The sequence below is a fragment of the Simochromis diagramma genome, unplaced genomic scaffold, assembly GCF_900408965.1.
Source record: "Simochromis diagramma unplaced genomic scaffold, fSimDia1.1 OVJJ01000131.1, whole genome shotgun sequence".
In the NCBI taxonomy this organism is placed as follows: domain Eukaryota; kingdom Metazoa; phylum Chordata; class Actinopteri; order Cichliformes; family Cichlidae; genus Simochromis; species Simochromis diagramma.
In genome coordinates this window covers 9676473-9699624 of record NW_024387200.1, presented here as the reverse complement: position 1 = coordinate 9699624, position 23152 = coordinate 9676473, and the positions used below count along the sequence as shown (strand labels likewise).

General features: G+C 42.2%; 3 protein-coding genes across 8 annotated transcripts; 1 reads left to right on the top strand and 2 right to left on the bottom strand.

Annotated features, from left to right (window-relative positions):
• Positions 1-1306: 1306 nt before the first annotated feature.
• On the bottom strand, positions 1307-6466 carry plk2b (polo-like kinase 2b (Drosophila)). 2 transcript variants are annotated; one of them, XM_040050837.1, is made up of 14 exons: positions 6244-6466; positions 6027-6134; positions 5812-5928; positions 5369-5498; positions 5021-5204; positions 4606-4804; positions 4338-4509; positions 4042-4136; positions 3618-3750; positions 3376-3456; positions 3085-3244; positions 2805-2934; positions 2542-2652; positions 1307-2375 (listed from the first exon to the last, which is right to left on the bottom strand). In XM_040050837.1, exons 1-14 carry the CDS (start codon positions 6427-6429, stop codon positions 2184-2186), a joined length of 1998 nt encoding a protein of 665 aa, XP_039906771.1. In that variant the 5' UTR covers positions 6430-6466; the 3' UTR covers positions 1307-2183. The 2 variants fall into 2 exon arrangements, with proteins under 2 accessions (XP_039906771.1, XP_039906772.1); XM_040050838.1 differs by having other exon boundaries at positions 4338-4485.
• A 1000-nt stretch (positions 6467-7466) lies between these two features.
• Positions 7467-11806, bottom strand: si:dkey-190g11.3 (uncharacterized protein LOC567059 homolog). Of its 4 annotated transcripts, none has more exons than XM_040050335.1 (7): positions 11610-11806; positions 9565-9738; positions 9396-9404; positions 8747-8851; positions 8508-8648; positions 8380-8430; positions 7467-8284 (listed from the first exon to the last, which is right to left on the bottom strand). In XM_040050335.1, the coding sequence occupies exons 1-7, from the start codon at positions 11694-11696 to the stop codon at positions 8096-8098; spliced, it is 756 nt and encodes a 251-aa protein (XP_039906269.1). In that variant the 5' UTR covers positions 11697-11806; the 3' UTR covers positions 7467-8095. The 4 variants fall into 4 exon arrangements, with proteins under 4 accessions (XP_039906269.1, XP_039906270.1, XP_039906272.1 ...); XM_040050336.1 differs by having other exon boundaries at positions 9396-9401; XM_040050338.1 differs by lacking the exon at positions 11610-11806 and adding an exon at positions 9841-11033.
• A 346-nt stretch (positions 11807-12152) lies between these two features.
• Positions 12153-22626, top strand: rab3c (RAB3C, member RAS oncogene family). 2 transcript variants are annotated; one of them, XM_040050339.1, is made up of 5 exons: positions 12153-12367; positions 14051-14272; positions 17809-17927; positions 21482-21606; positions 21796-22626. In XM_040050339.1, the coding sequence occupies exons 1-5, from the start codon at positions 12350-12352 to the stop codon at positions 21984-21986; spliced, it is 675 nt and encodes a 224-aa protein (XP_039906273.1). In that variant the 5' UTR covers positions 12153-12349; the 3' UTR covers positions 21987-22626. The 2 variants fall into 2 exon arrangements, with proteins under 2 accessions (XP_039906273.1, XP_039906275.1); XM_040050341.1 differs by lacking the exon at positions 12153-12367 and adding an exon at positions 12797-13009.
• Positions 22627-23152: the final 526 nt, after the last annotated feature.

The following is a 23152-nucleotide window of genomic DNA, read 5'->3' as shown; positions in this document are numbered from 1 at the left end:
ATGGGATCTATTTCTGTCTGACAGATGCATCCATTTCAGAGGCCATTAATGTCAAAAAACCACACACTCAGACCCGGAGGTGTCGTCATGAATAATTCCTGAGCAACTCTTGCAGGCTACTTCCTGTTCTGGTTCTGTCTGTGTGGGTATGTTTATGCATGAGGCATTCATTATTGAACTCTGAAGAGCACAGATATTCTGAGATAGCATCCAAAGGGATGACTCAAGCGTCCATGTTCAACTTCCATCATTACATAAGCCGGGAAGGTGAAGAGGTGCTCAGCAGACAGCTAAATCAAATACTCGCGGTGGAGAACAAAGAGAGAGCGGCGAAAAGCCTGACCAAAAGACACAAGTTACACGATTTTATCACAACTGTGTGATGACACGAGCTCTGACTCTCAACGAGGAGACGCCGTGGCAGGTGTCTTACACGCAGCCCTCATCGATTTCCGACTAGAGCAAAATTGGTCGGTGCCGGCTTGTTTCTATGGTTACAGCCAGTGAACGTGAAAGGATGTCCAAGAACCACTGAAGCCACTTTGCCTTAAAAGCTGTGATGCAATCGCTGACATAGTTGGGCCAGCTCTTTCGTTTTGCGTCTCGCCTCGTAGCTTTACGTCACTGTCAGTGTCTTCTCTCTTTCTCTTCCTCTGAACAATCCAACAAACCCATGTGTTTCTGAGACAAGGCCAGCCATATTGCACAGTCACTCATCTTTGCCGTCTTCCATTTATCACTGCAGAAGAAAACTCAGCAAATGAGAGGCCTTGAACCACGGTATAAACAACTGCGCTGTAAACACAACCTCTATCAACCCATCTCTCTCACTGCACCCATTTCCTGCTGCAAGTTTAAACATAGGGAAGATAAAATACTTGCTTTGACCTAGGCCCCTGCACAGATATGGGCATAATTAGCTTGAATCTAATTCTCGCCACACTGAACAGGAACCGCTTATTTTCTTATGAAACAAGGGCAGCCCCCGCTCCCCCAAGTATGTTTGAGAATAACCCTAATACATGGCATGTCCCTAATCTATTATTAAGGCCACTCTCAGAAAGAGTAACGGCACGAAACATCTCAACATCTTCAGGGAGTTTGAAAATAACAACAGTGAAAGGTCTGCACTTGTATACTGTCTTTTAACGTAGCAAGGCTCTAAAAATCAATTTACAGCACTTCACATTCACCCATGCACATGCACGGCAGTGGGGTGAAGCTTACATTCAACCTACTGGCTGATGTTGGGAACATCTTTGACTGTGGCCACACCCCCAAAAAAAGGACAAGTACTCTTTTTTTTGATAGAAAAAGCTTGTTTATTAAATAAATAAATACTGCGCTTTTTTACACAATAAGTTATGCAGGACATTTTTTACCCAGGTGACAATGGCTCTTAAGGGATCCTCAGAGGATGTATGGTACTAGTTTTTTTAGTTGTTTTTTTGTTGTTGTTTTTTTAACGTCATTTTCTCCTCCTGCCCCCTTCCCCCATATCACCCCTTTGGTTCTCAACTTAATAAGCTGAACCCATCTGTCAGTAAAGAGAACAAATCACAGTTTTTAAAGTTAGTGTGACATTACACCCTTCCCACTCAGACACACACTCACTCGTACACACGGCCAAACTCTGTAACATCCTCACATATTAGCCAGTAATTCCTTTGCACTGGTGAGTTGGCCGCGACATAAGCTGTACAACATTTACATTATTCCACAGTCAGGCTCTGACATTCAGAGCATCAATATATGGATTCCCTCTGGATTAATTCAGCTATACTCTATACAGTGAAGCTGGTGCCAGCCCAGCATTTCTCTCTACTTCCCAAATATCCCTCTTTCCCCATCCCCATAAAACACTTGGGGATCGCATTCGTACCAACAAACGCCCTCCTTTCTCTCCTTCCAACAATCCACATACAAGTCAGCCCTTTTCCATCCACAGTTATTGTGCTACATTTCAGTTTCTCAGTCTTTCAGTCTCTTGCTTTTTTATTTTTTTCCACACCTCGCACTGGTGCCCGAGTGATTATCACACCGCACAGCTGGATTAATTTACTCTGCTCAAATCCATCCTTGAAATCCACTCGTCTTCCACGGATTCTTTCGGCATCCTCATTCCACCGCAGTAACACGTTCGGTAGGTTTGCTCGTCTGTCCAGCACACGCTCTGTGTGGGTTTAGCTGCATCTCTGCAGAAGCATGTTGAGGGAATACACCATGCGGTCCCGCAGGTCAGTAGGGCAGCCAGACTTCAACAGGGAGCTGAGTTTGAAGGTTTTGGAGACGCGGTCTTCGTTAATGTATGTCAGCATGTACTCATCCCTCTGGCAACACAGGATGATCTTGGTGTGATCGTGGTAAAAGTTAACCTTTGAAGATAAAAACAAACAAGAAAACTGATAAGTTTGGAGAACAATCTTTTTGTCTATTTGATTTGTGGTTTAAAGCTCCTTGATGCCATGCATCGCACTTGTAACTACGCTTCTACTGAGCATGCCCAGCAGCAGCTATTCTCCTGTGATAATGTGTGTTTACCTGGAAAGTGCCGTCATTAAACAGCATCATGAGGGCGCGGTCTGACTTGAGCCACTGCAGCAGGTAAAGTCTGGGCATGTGTGAGTCTGTTATAGTGCCAAGGTCCCCGCCCTGAGAAAGCAAAAGAGTAGCACATCAGGTTTAGACAAGCTGCAACGTCTCTAAGGCTACAGGGTGTGGAAATACAAAAGGAACAAAACAGCAACATAACAATTTTTTTAAAAATGGATAAAGGAGTGGAGGAATAACAATTTTTTACTTACATCCATGAGGTTTTCCTCCATGTAATGGGAGAAGTACTTAAGCACAGTGACCTGCCCGACAAAGTGTTCAGGAACCTCACAGGTGGGAAAGACAGAGCGCTGGCCTAGCTCTGCGTAGTAATGGATGGTCCTGAAACCCAAAATAAAACAAAAAAGGTCAGATTCAGTTAGATGACATTTTTGAAAGATTTGACACAATAACCGCAGCATGCTTAGACAAGTTAATGTTGTGACTAATAACTTTTAAATTTAAGGGAGGGCGTTGAGAAAGAATACATACTTTCGGTCGGGTAGGAGGCTCATGTGAGTGCCATTGTTGAAGAGAACTCCCACGGTGTGATCAGATAACTGGTATCCAAAACCGTACTTGTTGGAGTAATCCACCCATTTAGTCACCCATTGAAGACTGCAGCTGGTTGAGCCCTGAGGAATGTCACTGGCTGCAGGGTGAACAGAAAGAGGAGGAGGGTTAGAATACAGTTAAAGGTATAATGAAACAGTGAGCTTAAGTGCACTATTAATTGCAGCTAAGGCATGCATGTAGAGGTCAAGGCTTTGTTAGTTCACTCACCTTTAGGCATATTCTCCAGACACCCCCTCAGCACACTTGCAACAGTCTCAGCCACACTCCCTGTCGTGCTGTCTTCCAGGCCTTTTGGAGCAATAACAGGTGCTCAGTCAGCTTGACATGACAATGGTACTAAACACTCTAGCTATGGCAGCAGCTCCCTGTAACACTGATTTCTTTTCCATAATACATCAAAAAATAATTCCAGTCTGTCTGCGCTCTGTTAAACGTGTGGGTGAACTTACATTCACTACTGCTGCTGCAGCTTCCCAGACTCCCCCTGACGATCAGACGGATGGTGTCTTGCGTCGTCGGGGACTGGCTCTCTGTTGCCGGGGCAACGGGGCTCTCGGCAGATGGCGGAAGTAGACTTCCATTCTGAGGTGGGAATGAGTGACGACAGGGTTTAGAATCTGTGAGTTTAGATCATCCCTTCCTACTATGACTCAGTGATCACCCACAGATGCAAAGAGGTTGGCTTAAAGGTTGAAAATAAGTGCTTTTAGCACTTCGGGAAAAATGTGCTCGTTATAAAGTTTTGGCACAGCTCCAGAATGACTCACTGGATTCTCCTCAACGTGATATCTCAGATCTATTTAACTGCCGTTATGATGAATCTACCTGCAACATCACCCACACTCTTGCAAATATCCTGTCTTCAGTTCTTACCTCAGACACCTTTTTGCTGTGCTGTTGGCTGATGGCAGTTCTCTCCAAGTCATGCTGCAACTTGTAGATCTCCTCTTCCTCTTTGGTTAACTTATCTATGAAGGACAAAAGGAGTGCAGAAAAATGAGAGGATGACCTCCATGACCAGCCTAAGGGTGATAAAATGTGTCATGCACACTCAGTCTTAACGCTAGGTGTAATGATGCCCGTGCTTCGAGCATAAATTCAGACTCAAATACAAACTATTAGTGTGACGAGTAGTACGCTGAGAACTTAAATGCTGTTGCAATACTCACTCAGAGTCTCATAGTACTTGACCTTGTCCCTCTTCCCACCAAACAGCGCAGCAGCAGCTTTCTTGAAGAAACTCTTGGCAGGGCTAGAGATGTGGAAATCTGGTGCTGAATGGCAGCAGCTAGCAGGCAGACGTTCTGGACTGAAGCCCTGTGAAGAACCAAAGTGGGTCATCTGGTGGGAAGTGGGGGGTGTAATTGTTAAACTCCTACGCTGTGACATTTACAGTGTTCAACATAGAGTGACATAGAGTTGGCAATCGTGTCTAACCTGTGTGAAGAAGTCATGCCTCAGAATGTGGTCCAGGTTGGGCCTGTCCTCTGGCATCTTGGCAAGCAGGCTGGCGATTAGCTGCTTAGCCTGTGGTGACAGGGACGAGGGGAGGGAGTAGCGGGCTTCTCTAATACACCTGTATGTCTCCTTCAGGTTGGTGGTTTCGAAAGGAGGTCTGCCCAGCAGCATAGTGTACCTGGAGGAGGATAGAGGGCATTGAGTGAGGGAGCTATTTATGCCATAGGAGATGCATGGGTAGTTTATCACATATATCACATATTTCTAAGTGAAAGAAGTAAGACAAGAATATGCCTGTCCATGACACCCGATGCCAATACAGATAGTTTCTTAATAATTCATTACTAAACCTTTTGAAGTTCCCTAATGCTAAATTTATAGATATCCGACTCACATTACACAGCCCAAGGCCCAGATGTCTGATTCACAGCCGTGGCCCTGCTTGTTGAGAACCTCAGGGGACAGGTAGTTGGGAGTCCCGCAGATCGTCTTCCTCCTGTTTCCCGCTGGCTCCAACTTGGCAGCCAGACCAAAGTCCCCGACCTTCAACTCCATCGTCTCGTTCACAAAAAAGTTACCTGTCGGGAAGAAAGGGAATGAGATGATGAACACTTGATATTCAAGCCAGGATCAAAGCATGAGCACAGCAAATGTAGATGTACAGACTGAGGTTTAGTTACAAGGAATGATGTTCTCCCTGCACACAATGAAAGATTATGCACAGCACTGTAATATCACTAACCAAGTTTCAGGTCTCTGTGAAGGATTTCTTGTTCATGCAGGTACTTCAGTCCAGACACAATCTGTCTCAGGTAATAACGCACCTCTGGCTCAGTAAGCACTTTGCGGACCTTCAGGATATGGGCTAATGACTGCGAAAAAAAAACAAAGCATAGAGATGAGAATAATTATAGAGCTTTCCCAAGATATAAGCACTGTCCTCTGTGCAGAAAAGCTTATCACACTTGACTACTTCCCTTAATTTCAAACCCCGTGGTAACACATTAAAGTTTTCTACTTTCGACAGTTAATTAAAACAGTAAAGCTCTTTATAGAGTGGGGCACATTCTGAATACCAAGTAGTGCCTCGCTGGATTTTGGGTGCAATGCAGGTCTTGTTCACATTAGAAACACGGCGGCAGTAAAGTCATTTCAAATTTACCATGTGGAAAAAACAGCACTTACTTTCCTGCTGCAGTACTCCAGCAGGATGTAGATGTTCTCCTTGTCCTCAAAATGGTGATAAAAATGCACGATGTGTTTATGGTGTAGTAATCTGTGCAGCTCAATTTCTCTGTCAATCTAGCGAAACGAAAGACAAAACATGTCTTAAATATATATATATAAAAAACATATAAGTTGAACATCACTGCGCTCAAGGATCGGAGTTGCGCGCTTACCTTTTCCCGTTGGTGAGGTTTGGAGACGCGCGCATGAGGGATGATTTTGGCTGCGTAAACTTTGCTGGTGGAGAGGTCGGTCATCTCATAACATTTAGCAAATCCTCCCTGGAAAAAGGAAAAACACTGTTAACATGTTTTGTCTTCGGGTTAGGTAAATCCCAAGGGGGAAAAAAAATTTAAAAGAAAAGAAAAAACGATGGAATGCTTGCGCTACCTTTCCCAAAACTTTTCCACGGCAGTAGCACTTCCCCGTGGCAGGATCAGTGATTATCCTGGCCATTTCTGAGGGTGCACTGCGCTCATCCATTTTCTTTCGGCGAGGCTCGCAGGACCTCTGCGTGGATTCACACATGGTGCTGCCGTTTGTCTGTTGGTGCCCGGCGCTTCTCTGTACTTCCATCAGTTATAGGTCTGTCGTACAAAACTCAGAATGGATCCCGGAGAGCTCGGCCAGGAGTCTTTATACTCTGGCGCTCAACCCTCCCCCTGTCTGCCGCCCTCTCTCTGACGTCACGGGCATGAGAGAACGGGGGTCTGGCTGTTATCGATTACCTCACATGTACGTTTGTGTTGGTGGTGGCACAGATATGGAAATATGTGAAGCGGCGTGCGAAACTTTGGTTTTTTAATAAGCATCATATATATATATATATATATATATATATATATATATATATATATATATATATATATATATATATATGTAAGCATTCACATACAGTTTGATAATGAAGACAGACACGTGCTGTACTGTAGTATTTATTTCATCGAATCTGAATTCATCGAATAAATAGCCCCTTTAAGAAAATATACTTGCACATATCCACTATGCTGAAGAGAATCATTTGCATTCTCTTCAGGCTCACACCATCCGGTTGCTGCACCGAGGTCAGGTTGGAGCACGAGCGCCCTCAGGTGGAGATTTTGGACACTATTCAGATTAAAATGCGGGTTTCAGACATACCTTTGGGACCTGCAGTATGTTTATCAATGTAGTGCATGCCAGCTGAGCAGTGGGACACGTGGGACTCCACTCAGCTGGTTAGCGGTTGTATCTATAGATGTAGAAAATGTTGTTTTCAGAGTCATTTGCCTGTGGCAGTAGAAAGACCAGATTCATCCATGTGCAAGGCTGAATAACCCAACCTCATATGTATCCATTCCGGTCTTCTCTTCAGTGGCTCCTTGTTAAATTCAGAATTCACACAACTGTTGGGTTTTCTTTCTAATACTACTGAGGTGACTGTTGTTGTGAAAACTAAACAAATAAAACTGAATTGAATTGAAACAAAAACAGAAAGACACAAAAACTTCACCTCTTCTCTGCCTAAAAGTGAAATATTCCAACACATGTTGTTCAGATTGCTGTAAACAAACAGGCAAAGTGCATGCACCCATGTATTGCAAAGGGCTCAAATTACCACTTGCAGTTATGGCGTGGCTGTGCGGGCCATAACAACTACGTGCAGTGTCGAAAGACCCAACAAACCAATGTTAAACCTGACCTCCAGCTGTGGCCGCAGACATTTATTTTAGAAAAGCCACACACACACAAGAAACCACAGCATTTGAATTTAATGTCAGTGTCACAAAACCAAAATGAAACAAAACTATTCACAGAATCTCTCCTGCAGCATCCCAGTGAAGGACATTTATTAGTGCTGATGCTGGAAATAAATGGCTTGCAGTGTGAGAGCTCTCGAGGAGAGATGCAGTCAGTCACAAACATATTCTTTATAGTGAAGCATGATAACATTTAAAACAAGGACTTCAGCATTATGGCTTAAACTCCATTGGCTCTGAAAGTGCAAAGACTTAAAAAAAAAAAATAGTACACGCGTCAGGTGAAATCATCCTGACATTTTGCTGCCGAGTCAGAGTCCTTCCATGTTCAAAGACTTCTTTGAACAATCTCTCCTGGTCAGTGCTTATAACTGCCAGACTACCAATTTATGCTCTCTTTGTCTGGGATTCTTATCATATTATATTGCACTTACTGTCCAAGAACAAAGTCCCAGGAGGGTACAGTGCTGTTTTGAGTTACAATTCTAGAAAGTGCTGTAATTTTATTGCACTGCTGGTTTTGCTTCGCTTCTAAGGTACGAGCGCACAGTGCTGATGTCGTAAGCAAAGGTCTGATCAAGTCCGAAGCCAGCGGATGACTGCTGTGGCCAGTTAGGGAAAGGAAAGCGACAAGCGATAACAAGCGCGTCATCTGAAAGCTCTTTCAACAGCTTCTCTCCGAGCACCTCCATCTGTAAACCAGTGAGAAGAGCCAAATTAGCACAGCATCAGATGACCGAAAGCAGAGGAAAACAATCATTCTTCACGGGAAAAAAAACCCACTCACCACTCCCGGAACAAGGAACGCTGTCACATTATTGTATGAAGACAAATCGGTCTAAAAGCAAGAGACAAACACGGTCAAATTACAGCTATTACCAAGTATAAAAGACTATATTTCTATCACAGTCTTACCTTCCAGAAATCTTTTTTAACAAAGACTGCTTGCCTGGAGGGGACTCCTGTCCAGCAGGCCTTGCTCCTGGCATATGCCACTAAAATGGAGTTTATTTCAAAGCCTGTGGACTGGAAACCAGCAGCAGAGGCTGCAAATACCTGGCAAGCAAACAGGAGGAGTTTCCAAAACAGTTACTGATTCAACTCACAGCATATTCACAGATACCTTTTTCTCTAAGACAGGTACACTCACTCACCAGTCTTCCATCTCCTGATCCCAGATCTGCCAAGCGACCTGATCTACCCTCAAGCAGCTTCATCACGTTCGCAGTCTGATCTTTACTGGAGGGCAAATAGGGCACCTGGACAACAGTGCAAACATGCAGTGAGTCAGTACACATGGCAGGCATGATGTCTCAAGACTCTCCTTTTCAACACTGCCCTATTGCACAACTGACAGCATGCATTACAAAGTAATTGACATGAAAATATCCCAAATAAAATACAAATTGCTTCCATCTGTTGTTAAAGCTCCAAATTAAATGTACTTCTCTTCACAACAGTCAAGCCTGCTGTGACTATAGCCTTGAGTCAGCTCTCCCACTCACTGTCAGTGGAACTGCTTCACAATAATCTTCCAAATTACAATCTCAGCAGGACTCTCTGGTTTCCAGTTGTGGTAAACACTTTAAATCTGCCCATTGTACAAAACCATTTTTCTCCTAGCATAACATGTTTTATTTGAGCTATAGCTGGAGTCATGTCATTAATCCAAACCACACGCATGCGTACACACACTCCTCTATACGAGGTAAACTGGTAAAAGCAATTTAAATGATTGCATATTCACATTAACAAAAGATCATGGTGCAGCTCTCCATAGAAGGTCATCATGATTAGACTTACCGCTGTCTTCTTTCCCACATTTGTTGCATGGAGCTTTATGCTCCAAAGCAAGCAAATCAATGTTAATGTGCAAGTTATGTTACATGATCTGATTTCACACATGCAACATTTGATATGTGAGTCAGAGCAGGTAGGTAAAAACCCTAAATCTCAGGGCGATCTCAGGTACCTTGAGCCTCCATGGGATTTTGCGGAAGCCCGGTAGGGTGAAGAGGCTCCATAATCCGTACAGGCCTGTAAGCAGAGCACCTGTGCAGGCTGAGAAGATAGGATGAGGTCTGTTGGTAGGGAAGACCCCGCTATAGTTTTGCAGGATTACTTCAATGGAGTCTTCCATGGCAAACTGTGGCAGGAGGGGTTAAAATACAGCAAATAGGTGGAAATATTACTGCAGCTTGTATGAAACAAAATGCTACTTGTATGTGAGATATTCTGAGTAACTTACTCGCTGTTGTAATAGAAGGAAACTGATTTATTCATGTTGAGTAATACTGATTATTTTAAACATAGATAAAGATACAGGGTTTCAGAAGTATTTTTGTGATAGTGGTTTGGGCCTTCAGAAATTGTCTCAGTGGAAGGGTGGCTGTCTAGAATAATTCTTAAGGAAAGAAAAGAGCGAGAAAAGGCTGAGGTATGACCAATTACACAAGAGGAGATCAGGAGAACAGTGAGCGTCTACAGCCATCTAAAAAAAAATAACACGGTGGAAACTCTGCCATAGTTTGGAGCTGCATTTACAGCCTGTGATGCTGGGAATTGTGTCATAATCTATTAAATTATGAATGCAGAAAAGTCCTGTTAGATTTTGATCCACCGTGCAACACATTCTGGAAAGAATCTGATTGGTGACAGCTTCATTTTTCAGCATCACAATGATCCCAAACACACTGCTAATAAAGTAAAAGCAAGCATGAATAGAAAAAGACACACAGTGGATCACTATCAGTCATGAATTGGTTTCCCCAGAGCCCGGACCTCAACATTACTTAATCAGTGTGGGATCATCTTGACAGAGAACGGAACAAAATGCAGCGAACATTGAAAGAAGAGCTTTGAGCGTTTCAAGAAGCCTGGAAAACTATTAAGACTTCAAGACTATGTAATCAAATTACCAGAAAGCTTGTCTACAAGAGTTCAGTGTATGTTGAAAAATAAAAGAAGACATGCCAAACATGGACTTTCAAGCTCATTAGAATTGTACAAACTCCTGTTTTTGCCTTATATACTGCATTTCCATGCATGTTTGCACTCGTTTCAACAAATTGCAGTGTCTATTTTCCATTTTCCTAGCAAAATATAAAGAAAAGAGGAGAGGCTCGAGGCTTTTCAGCACTGTGGTTATCAGAGCAGTTAGAGACAACAAAATTGCAGATTTCAATAAATTCACTGTGATTATCTGGCTCGACATTTTCCATTTCATAAATTAATTCTAATTTAAATGACTTCCTTTCTGTACTGCAGTTTCTAATTGGACAATAAAACTTAAGACCAGTAGTGGCCATCATTCTGGATTCTGAAATACTCCATATATACATCGGCACCTTTTTAAAGAAACTGGTTACCATGTAAGTTTGTAAATGATCATGGTGTGAGTTTGCCTTAAAATATTCACAGAATTCAGCATTTACAGCAAAAATCAAAAGCAAAAAAGTTTTAAACTATATATTTCACACAATCTAAAAAGAATTTGGTATATATATATATATATAAAATCTTACTATCGACCTCTTGTATTTCACGAGAAAAGCAACATAACAAATAATTTCAAATTCCTCTTATCACTATTAAGACTATAAAGCAAGCTGATTTCCACACCACATAGCATACACCACCAGAGCAGCGTTTCCGACAGCAGGTGGGGCTACAGTGACCTTTCACTCGCCCACAAACCTTCTAGAAAAAAAATATTGACAACATTTAGGTCATGCACCGAAACTACTCGAAGGAACAATCCTGTTTATTCTCGACAACAAGGAGTTTTACCAGTACAAACTATCCCGAAAGAGCTATTTTCAGACACGCAGACATATTATAAGAGTTTTAGATTCTGGATGAAGTCGATGCAAGCGCATGCACAGTTAACCCACTCACAGCAGGACAGACAAACAGTTCGGTGTGTGTGTGTGTGTGTGTAGACTGGAGAAATGTGCAAAGTTCTAACAACACCTGAAAAACTCAACTATTGTTGACAGTTAAGTCTGTCTACCTTACCTGACCCTCCCCCTCGTCTCCTGCGCACTCAGCAGCACGCACGCACGCACGCACAGATCGTCCAGTCAAACAGCGTTCAGTCAGCATGTCCCGCCCTCTCGCTTCACGCACTTCACGCACGCCCTATCAAACGTCTGCTTACTGCCTGACAAATGAGCTCTGACTGAAACCGAGTTGTACTCCACGGTAATTTCATGCCTCCTGGGTCTGTGCAGCTTATCGCATGGCGCAATAGTATAAGATAAGCCACTTAGGATTCAGGTGTGAACGCGTAAAAAAGCCTCTAATTAAGGCTGTTATATAAAAATAAATGTGTTTAAAATGCTTCAAATAGGTGTTTAATTACGATCATACATTCCAGGTGTGAATCGCTCTACTCCATCTAATTATAGGCGCGATTATAATTGCAAAGATTTTTTGTTGTTGTTGCTGTTCATTTCCGCCGCGGCCTCATCCCAGACTCATTGAGCCGAAAGGTTCACAATAACAATATTCATCAGCATTCAGGGGTAGGCTCTTATTTGCACAGCCGCTTGTTCTCTGAAGTGGGGCTTTTTTGCTTCATGGGCGGGGGGACGGCAGAAAAACCGACCGACAGTGACGCAAAAGGAGAGGCTATTATATTTGCTTCCTGAAAAAAAAAGAAGACGAAATTATGCTCTTGAGCCGGGAGTTTATTGGATGCAAGAGAGAGCTGTAAAACAAAGATTTGGAAAAAAAAAAAAAAAACTGATAATAGAATGGACTTGTATGGGAAGGTAAGATTCGCCATTTTTTAATATATAGGCAAACTATAGCAGATACCCATAAAAGGTTTTTATCCCTGCACTCTTGCTTTTGCATGGCAGGGGTCTGTACACGACATAGCCTACTGTTATCTGTTACTCTGACGCCCGTCAAAGGGTGAACTACAAAGGTTTTCTCTTTCTCTAAATATTTCAGTTGTTGACAGTTGGACTGAGCTGCATGCTGAGTAATGTAGTCAAATCTCTTCTTTTGATGCTGCAGTTTTCCTCCGCTCTCCTCCGGTGCAAAAACTACAACCCCCGTCTACGGGGTGACGGTGACGTCACAGACACGCACGAAACCCGCTTTTCCACCCTCCTCGTGTGCTCGTGCTCGGCTCACGCGAGCCAGCCTTTTTCGTCAGCTCGCGGGGTGGAGGGGAGGGGTGAGAGGCGGGCGCGTGCCAGATCGGAGGGGGACAGCTCCCAGGTGCTGAAATTGGTCGGAGCTCCACAGAGAGAAAGCGAGAGGCAGAGGGGGGAAGAAAACCAGCGCCCGCGATAGATTCAGATATATACATATATTAATATAGATTTAAAAGAAAACGCATTAAAATAAAAAATAAAACAAAAAACAGGGCCAGATACAGATAGAACCGAGGCCTCCAAAAACAGGTTTGTTCACATAAATGTCCTCAACGCTTCTTCTTCTTCTTCTCTTTTTTTCTGTAGCTTATAGTCGTAATTGCGTGGAAGAATTTCATTGATAGATAAAAATGACCTGCCCAGAATTGGTCGCCGAAACACTAGCTGGCATGCGGCTTCTCGCTCATCCGCGGGGTGTAATTTTATAGCAGAGCTTCTTGCTTTATGCGGTGCGTGTAAATGACATCGTTGCAGCGATATTTTCAAAACTGTGTCCTTGCAAAAACACCCCTCGGTGGTGTTGTTTCATACGCGGAAGCGAACGGAAGTCCTGATCTTGTGCGTGATGGAGGTCCGGCATCATTTATTAACTGCACAGGTTTGGCACAGAGGCTTTGTCGGAACATTCACCTTGGAGGCGGATATGACTGTGCTGGTGTCGTCCTGTTCGTAGTACTCTCGTCCTCGGAGGTCGCTGGCTGCTGACAGCTTGCAGTGAAACGGTTTGGGTAGATGCTCTGCTAAGGTGAAAGATCCATGTGTGCTCTGCCCTTTGTATAACACCAGTGTGTGGTAATATGGGATGAGATTTGACGTTTTTATCAAACAGAAGTCAATTTCTAGAAGAAAACTTCACAGAGGAAAAAATCAGTGAGTCTTAAGGTTTAAATAGGTCAATACAATATGAATAGGAGTTGTGTAAAATTAAACATTAAAAGATCTGAATCTGAAATATTGCTCTCGCTCTCTCTGCCATAACATCAATTGTCTTCATATGTTAAAGAAAGTATTTTAAGAAAAAATCAGGCTTTTAAAAGTCCTAGTTATCTAACAGTCATCGATACAACAGCTTGTGGTGCTGCTCATGCTGGTTTGCCTTACACAGCCTTCTGTCACCTCTGATCTGGCCTCGTAGAACAAGCTTGCACTTTTTACTCTGCATCTGTCTGCAGCACTCTCTTTTACTTTGTGGTCAATAGACATGAACCATCTTAAAAAGCACTTTTCTAAAAATGTTTCCAACCCTTTGCATTAACCTCCCCTCCCCAATCTCTTTCCTTGTTTTTGCAGATGGCTGCCTCTCAGGATGCGAAAGGAAAAGGCGAGGGAGGGGAAAATTTTGACTATATGTTTAAGCTGCTGATCATTGGTAACAGCAGCGTGGGCAAAACGTCTTTCCTGTTCCGCTATGCAGACGATGCCTTCACCTCAGCTTTCGTCAGCACCGTGGGCATCGACTTCAAAGTGAAGACTGTGTACAAGAATGACAAGAGGATCAAACTGCAGATCTGGGTATGAAATATTCAAACACGAGCATTAAACATTTAGATATGAGCCACAAAATATTTGACTGACGACCTAGCCAGAAGAAACAACTTGACAAATTTTGTTGAGAAGGAACGCTCTTTTAGAACCCGGATTCCTATGTAATGCCGTCTGAGCACAGGCAAAAGTTTGTGTCATATTTGAGTCTGTGTGAGGACGTAGGAGACCTGAAATGACACCAAAGCAAGCTTTAATGGTGATAGTCCAGGGCATAAACAAAGTCCAGAATCTATAAAATGAATTGCAAAGTAGGAGTTCCAAAACTTAGCTGATGTTCCTAGTGATTACTAAGTAGGAGTACTCGACAAAGGAAAAGGGGAGACTGAGATAAAATATATAAAAGGTAATACAGGAAGTGGAAACTGCAAGGAACACAGACACAGAGAGCAACACTTAGCAAAATAAAACAGGAAGAGCCACAACTGAACTGATAAAAACAAAACGACCAACACAAAGATGAGACGGAAGGAACAAAATGGGAACACTAAAGGGAACTAATAAACCTAAAGTCATCTATGCCTAAACTACAACTAAAGACACAAATAACAAAACAATAAAGAACCAATCCTGAGCATCAGAAGGAGGAAAAACTCATAAGCATAAGGAAATACAAAATGAAAACTATACAACAATCTCTCGTTTCCCTCCACCTTTGTGTTCCTGCTGAATGACCCCTGTTTGTAAAAGGCTGTCAATCTATCACTTTGTCCTGACCTCTGTCCATATCTTCTTGTGTTTCGAGGATTCGATTGCTTTATATTTGGCAAAGTAAAAAAAAAAACCCACAACTGCACACAAAGGTATTAATTTAGATATTGGATAGAACATAACCACTTTAGCTCTGTATTTGGATTTGAATTTTATCTATTATCTCAATTGACATCAAAACATATCTCTAGTGATTTCTTCATCATTCTTACGGATTTCTCACATTTCTCTCTAATTTGTTTACATTCTTCCAAATCAGTTGATGAGTTTGTAAAATTTTCCCCGTAATTGATGTCTTTTCAAACAGAGAAAAATCCAAGTGAACTCCAAGTGAACCAAAATGCATCACTGCAAACCACGTGAGAATGGTCAATCTGTTTATTGGCCAGATGTGACCGCGGGCGACGCAGCAAAAGTAAATACAGGAAGAAGGTGCTGTGCTCTAGACTATTGGAGAACATGGAGAATTTAGGTGTGAAGACGCTCTTAGAAAACGTGTGGTGCATTAAGCTGGTCGCTTAATTAACTCCATAAAGCTTCAGAAAAGGCTATAATGTGTTTGACACTCTAGTGTAAGCACTGAGACAGATGGAAGCTTCAACATCATTGACAAGATAATAGTAAGTGTTAGTTTGCCACCCAGTGGGAGAGGAAACAGAAGCAACACCTTCTCTAGAACGTGTGGGAAACTGAAGAATGTCTGAGTTTGTTTAATTAGGAGTTCATCTGAGCTGTGAAACCAGATTGTCTCACTACACCTCTGAGATAGTGGGGAGAAGCAGAAAACTTCTTGCTCTCTTTCTTTTTCTTTGACTTCCTTTCCACTCACTTACTTTCTGTTTTCTTTCTGTATTGCCACAAGTGTCAGCTTTCCTTCAGAGGTTCTGCTCTCTTGTTTGTCATCATAGCTGACTTTCTCAGCAATTAGCGATCCCCCAGACGTTCGGCGTCTGCAAATCACATAGCGAGACAAAGCAAAGGCGCTTCGTGGAAACGGACTTTGAACAGTCAAATAATTGGCTAATGGAGTTAATGTGTTTCCATCATAAGCACAGAAAAGCATATTCAGAGAGAAAATCACTGGCCTCGCGTTCATGTAATCAGCCTATTGCTTTTAATTGGGCTAAGAAAGAGCTGTGACACACACTAAGTGCCCATCTAAGGTGATGGGTGTTGGCTAATGTCACTGCGGTATGCACATCCTTAATCTGCTGAGGGATAAAACTGCATGTTGCATCACAGAGCTGTCCCTACTGTCGCATTAGGCTGAGCTGAATGAAACCAAGAGTGCTGGCAGCGTCATCATAGTGGAAAAACAGAAACTCACTTCACTCAATGAAGAAGAGAGTCGGGCTCCCTCTCCACTTGAAGCAGTCAGCTTGTTGGATTGATTTCTGGTGAATTGCAGACTACAAGCGAAGCTTTTCAAGGAGCTCAAATTCTCTGTACTCAAGCAGATTTTTTCCCTCTCGCTCCATCTTTTTAAGCAACTCACTAAAACATCCTTGAAATGCAAAGGTCATTGTCAAGCACTCGGCCGAGAATCAAAAGGCTTCTAAAACACTTCAAACTGAAAGAAAGGAACAAGACTGTGGTTACACTAGCATTCATACGATTGGAGGATAACTTCATATATGCACAGTGAGAGTGAACAAGTTTCTGAAACATATCTTCCCCTTTTTATGTTGGTCAGTCCACAAAAGAAGCTGTTTATGCAGAACCACACAGACTAGCTGCTGACATTAAAATGCACATGTTTGCATGCATTCGTTTTTGCAGCATTGTCAGCTGACAAAAGGTCCGAGCCGTGCTGTGCGTGGAAGCTCGGCAGGCTGTGAGCTCTGTCTTTGTGGAGTGAAGGTCAAAGCTGTCCTCTGGCTATAACAGGCACACTGTTGCGGTCATGTGCAGTATGACAGAAAGCAAAAGTACTGTGGCAAATACAATCCACTGCTGCCTTCTGGGCTTCTGTTTAACAAGAGCCAAGTAGATCAGCCAGAAGTCCTCTGTCATGTTTCACAGACGGCTGTGAGCACACTTGTTGTGGGTGTAACAACAGCTCAGTAAACATAAAGTATCTTACTGGGATTTCTGGTTATGTAACTGTGTGTAAAATTGCAGGTCTGCACATATTTAAGCAATCACAGGAACATTTATCGTGATAAAGCTGCCTGGATCTATTTTTCTTTGTTTCTCATGAACAAAAAACTTCATCTGTCTGTACTGACATCTCAGCAAAGCCTGTGGCGAGTGCTTGCTTTTGCCAGGGCGATCTGTGTGCAGTGTGCTGCTCCTCAAATGCTGTGTAATCACTCGCTTTGCTTCTGAGAATTTGGTCCAGACTCACAAACAGCGAGCAGGTTTCTCGAGGTTCAGATCATTGTACTTCTATATTTAACCCCCTTTTTCTAAGAAATATATGTCACGAAGCTGAGCTTTTAATCCTGCACCACTGAGTATTCAACACTACTGAGCGATTATCAATTATTACTGAGGAGAGAAAAGAATCAATCACATCAGCCAAAACTGAATTGCTCTTTTTTGGCACTTCATCAATGCATCACCAGTGAGGCAATTAGTATAATGATTGTTTCTGCATCATGGGCACAGTAAATGAAGCTGTGAACATGTGTATATAACATTCCAAACTTGAGTTGATTTAAACCAAGCAAATGTCTCCATTTGAATCATGTTTGCGCAACCGGCTTATTCATATGTTGCATGTGGCTGAACCTGACAGTGTAAAGTGCAGTTAGCTGCTCACAGCAGTGATAAATCTTGTTTTCTGTGCACAGGACACAGCGGGCCAAGAGCGCTACAGGACCATCACCACTGCCTACTACCGCGGGGCCATGGGCTTCATCCTCATGTACGACATCACCAATGAGGAGTCCTTTGGTGCTGTGCAGGACTGGTGAGTTATGGCTGCCTATATTTGTCATATTTTGTGTGACAGGTGTCATCTCTAGGCCCTTTTTATTCTGGATATCATTTGCATCACATCAGCATATCAGGCCTGTTTGTTTTCATAATGCATGCAGTTCATATCTGTTGAGGCTGATGTGAGTAATGGCAGTCTTTAGTCTGATTTTAAACATGCTGTGGTGGAGCCTGTTCCTAAAAATTATCCAACTTCAAACTTCATTTCTAAAGTCTCTTTAATTTCCGAGGTCCTGGAGAAAGTCTTCATCTCCGGTCTCTCAGTTGGATCATGTTGTTGGAATTAAAGCAAATACTGTACAAAGGTTAAAATCATATTCAGCCGGGCTATACAAAATTCTCATGCACCCCATTTTTATGTGGGGTCCTCAGCCTTTTTTTCAACTTTTATACTGGGCTCAGTATGGTTCATATTAATGTTGCACAGTTTTATCTGCCACTGGAACATAAATCTATGATTCCTCTGAAAGGCATACTGGGCTGTCTGGAGAATGTTAACACATGGATGCAATAAATCTTCTTAATTGAAAAAACAAAAACAGATTTTATTGTGTTTTTTATAAACCCTCACCTCCACCACTTTGACCGTTTTTTAAAAAAGTTTTTTAAAAAGCCCTTTGCAAGGAACCTAGGAGTTATCTCTTACTTCTGATAAATAGATAAATGCTGCATTTGAAAATCCGTTTTTATTCTTGGGCTTTTAAATCAGACTGAGTTCTGAGTATTTTTATTTGTGTTGCTTTTCTCATGTTTTCTCACTAAATGTTTTCCTTTTTAATTTCTTGTCTTTTTGTTCAGTGTTTTATGTCATTTGTTTCTTTTAACTGTACAACACTTTGGTCAGCAGCAGCTTTTAAGTGTGCTATAAACTAAACTTGACTTAATGTTGTACGTGATCGATACTTCTTCTATTCCTCTCTTGTGCATATCAATGCATTTGCTATGCAGCTTTCTTTGAGTGTGCAGCAACTGTTTGCATGGACTGATTAAATTCTGGTGGTCTTTCTTTTAGGACACTGGCATAAGTCAAGTCTCACCTTTACTTTGTTTATTCATATTGTGGGACAACACTTTCCTTGCAATTATTCAACACCACAACTGTTTAATAGCAGATAAGACTGTGACATAGTCATGGATATAAACTTAACCTAACTTGTTAGCGGAGATAGTTTGAGTTCCTTGTGAGTCTGAGCTGTTTTAACTTTCCAAAGTCCTCGCAGTGGCCACAGCACTGTCTCACATTTGACAGGCTTGTTATGTAGTGTTTGCAGCGCTGTTGTCAGATTTAAGAATCAAGGAAGGGAACTTGTCAAGGTCATGGCTGCGGTCCATTCATGAGTCACTCAAGTGTCTGCGGGGTGTAACAGTAAGTCTGAGCCAAGTCCAAATATCTGTGATTCATGATGATGCACCCAAGTCTAAAACGGGACTTAGAAGGCTTCATCGAATCAGGAAGTGGGTTTTTGGGTTAGAATTTTCACTCTAGCAACAAGAAGTTCTCCTCAGTGTAACCATTACAGCACAACAGCATCAAAGATGCATTAAAACATCAGATCCACCCCCCCTGACATGTCTTTTGGTTTATATTTTGCTGATCCTTCCTCTTGACTGTACAAAAGTGTTGGGATGGGAAACATCTTGTAGTTTATTTACACTGTTTCTTGCACTTTCCCAGCCTCACCCACTGCCAGGCAAAAGAGATTACAGGAGCTCAAACATGCATTTTTGAGAGGAAAGATTTGTGAATCATCAGAGGCTCATCCTTATGATGTAAACGTTGTAGCAGCTGCACTGAGTTATACATATTGCGGCACTTTTGCAGTTGATCCAACTTCATACTTTATTTCTAAAGTCTTTAATTTCCGAGGTCCACTTTTATGTGGGGTCCTCATAAAAGTGGGGTGCATGAAAAATTCTTTGTGTGACTTGTATGATAAATACCATTACTGTAAGACCGCTGTCTTCTCCACTCCAGTCACTCAGCTATTAAAGTGTTTAATCTAACAAAACGCATATTTGTTGTTTAACTGGAAATGAAATGTTTAAAAAAAAAAATCTGCTGGGGTTCTGTACTTCAGCAGGAACTGCTTCATATCATCTGCCTGATTGGTATTCAAGTGCTTTTTCTGTTACTGTAAGCCAGAAAGGCTTTCTTGTAAAGACAGCTCAGAGCCAGACACACCTATTATTCTTTTAAGGCCTGCTTGACACTTTAATAGAGCGCTGCAGTCTGAGCACAGTCTGTGATGGGTATCTCAATTAATGGAGCCAAGTGTGTCACTCGCAGCAACCATCCAGGAGAGTCACCTGTGAACTTGTTCACCAGACGGTGCACAAATCCATCAGCTGTACACAAAAGAAGAGGCTCTTTTTTTACCTGCCACATAACCAGAATCCTTTTTTTTTTTTTTTTTTTGCCTTTACCACAGGCCTCAGCTCTGATTTCTCTCTCTCTACCTTGTTCCTTGTGACAAGGTTGGAGGAAAAAAAAAATAGAGGTTGCCAAGGCAACGGCTGCTTCCCTGACAGTGGCTGACTAAAGCCTGTGACGCGCTCATTTCCTGCCTATGTCATAGGAAAATGAGGGAAGCGCTGTGAGATTGACATCAACTGCTTAAGATTCCAATAAAATAAATATTGGACAGCAATAGGAAAAAAGGCACTTACCTGTTTAATTTAACACCTCTTAATTACTTGTGTTGCTTCGTTAAATGCGATACAAACACCAGTGCTATTTTTTTCTTGGTCAGTGAATAATACCTGCACGTAGATTCAGACTGACCCACATCTGAAGCAATAAAACAAGACAGAACTGGACAGAGAGCAGTGGTGTGCCGACATCATGCTGCTTTCTCTCTCTCTCTCTCTGAGATGTTGTTTCTTCCTTTTTCTATGGCTGGCTCCTTCTCTCCTGTTTTCAGCCTGTGGTGTGTTTACTGCCCTACTTTCTGTCAAAACTGCAACACCACGGGAGGAATTTGTTCCTTAAATTCCTTCCCAGATTGCAAGCAGCCTGCAGAGGTAAGAGCCATTCAAGCAGCTCACTGATTTGCTGTGAAATCCTTGTTCATGTGGATGTCGTTATTAGCATGTAATGATATTAACACTTGACACAGTTCACAAAACTATTTTAACAATGGAATCCAGTGTTTCCCGTGTGTGGGTTTGTGACTAAAGCCAAAAAGCTTTATAGCTATCTAAATATAAATTGTAAATATCTAAAAAATAGTAAATAATGACCTACATTACAGCTACAGTGACTACGAGTTTTCAGAACAGAGCTGTCACTGACCCACTTTTCCGCAATGCCATCAGTGACTCAGATATGACACGATGCCAAACAAAAGGAGATGCAATCACTGTTCATGACCGGCCCAAATGGTGGACAGATTTACATCTTGCCCTTTCTTCCCGTCCAATAAAAAAGTGGCACAGAATCTGTTTCTAGCACTTTCTGAGAAACCCGGCAAACAGCACTAATGTGAATGTGATGTATTTTTGTTGTGTTTTCTTTCTGATTACGTGCAGGTCAACCCAGATAAAAACCTACTCGTGGGATAACGCGCAGGTGGTGCTGGCTGGGAATAAGTGTGATATGGAAGAAGAGAGAGTGGTCTCGGTGGATAATGGCAGACTGCTGGCGGAGCAGTTGGGTGGGTCTCAGAGCAACATTCAGCACTTGGTGTTTTTAAAACTGGGTTGCATCACAGTCTGGTTTTTCCAGAAAGACCTTTGACATTTATTTGTTTTGTACAGACAGTCAAGGTTGTTCTAAACAAACAAAAACACCCCACATTTATCTTGTGATCATTAATTGGTCATTTCTACGTTCTGATCCCAAGGTTTCGAGTTTTTTGAGACAAGCGCCAAGGACAACATCAACGTGAAGCAGACCTTTGAGCGTCTCGTCGACCTAATTTGCGACAAGATGTCTGAGAGTTTGGACGCTGATCCGGCTGTCACCACGGGAGCGCCCACTGCCAAACTCACAGACAGCGCTCCACCCCTCCAGCAGCCCGGCTGCAATTGTTAGTGAGCCATGTCAGGGAGCAGGAGAGCAGCACAGGTCCTGTAAGGTGGTAAAAAATTGTTCTCCCTGAGTGTTATCACTCCTGCTATAGTGCTGCTTTCCCCTGGACTACACTTCAAACCCCGTTTAGTAGTAGAATTACAAAAATCTGTCCTATTATCTCTTAACTTTATCACCTTATATCAATAGCAAATAACCAGGAAAACAAACGTGGCTGTTGTAAGATGCATAACATTACAGTATAACTTGAATACACAGACACCATATTCTCATTCTTTGGCTAGTTAGTGTGGTTACAAACCAAGTATGTTTCATAGGCTGCAAATAGTTCACACTGTACACTTAATCCTTAAGACCTTTAAAAGCTATAATGATGATGATAATACCTTGAAGGATAGTCAGTGAGTGCTTTAATAAGCTTTTTATTTTTTATGTTTTTGTACAGTATGTTTTTTCCTTTTATAGGTTCCTGAAGCTGCCAAATCTATGATTTAGTGCACTATAGGATGTAGCGGCTTTCTTTTGTGTAACGCGTGTGTGTGTGTGGCTGTTGTGTGACTGCACACTAAGTGAGTGCGGGTTTGCGTGAATGCGAGTATTATGTCCGACTGCAACTTCGCCATCTTAAAATCATCTACCTTGGAAAAAAGTGGCCTTTTAGCATCTTCAATACGGCCTCTGTAAGTCCCTCTGTCCTGTTTTACTGTTGGAGTATGTGTAACGTTGACGTGAGTACTGTTCCACCCTCCGCTGTCTGTAGATGTGATTCCTCTAAGTATATCTAATAAGTATATCTTAAGCAACCATTTCCATGTGCTTAGCCTCCAAGACACTCTTTTATAGTTCGATCCAATGAGCATGCTGCCAAAAATTCAATAATGTGTGCTGTTTTATTTTAAGATAGGCCTTACCCAAACCTAACCATCCCCTGCTCCATATGAAAACAATGATTTAGCATTCCATTAAAGGAAAAATCTCTTACTGTCAAAGCACAGCTCACTGTGTGCGATACACAACAAATGATCAGCTCTGTCATGGAATAAACAGCCATATATTAAAATATGTTTAAGTTTTGACTCAGCATGCTTAAATTCCATGTTTGTATGATAAAATGAAGTCCTCCATCCTACCCCCACCCTCTGAAAAAATTGACAACAATGTAAAAAGGG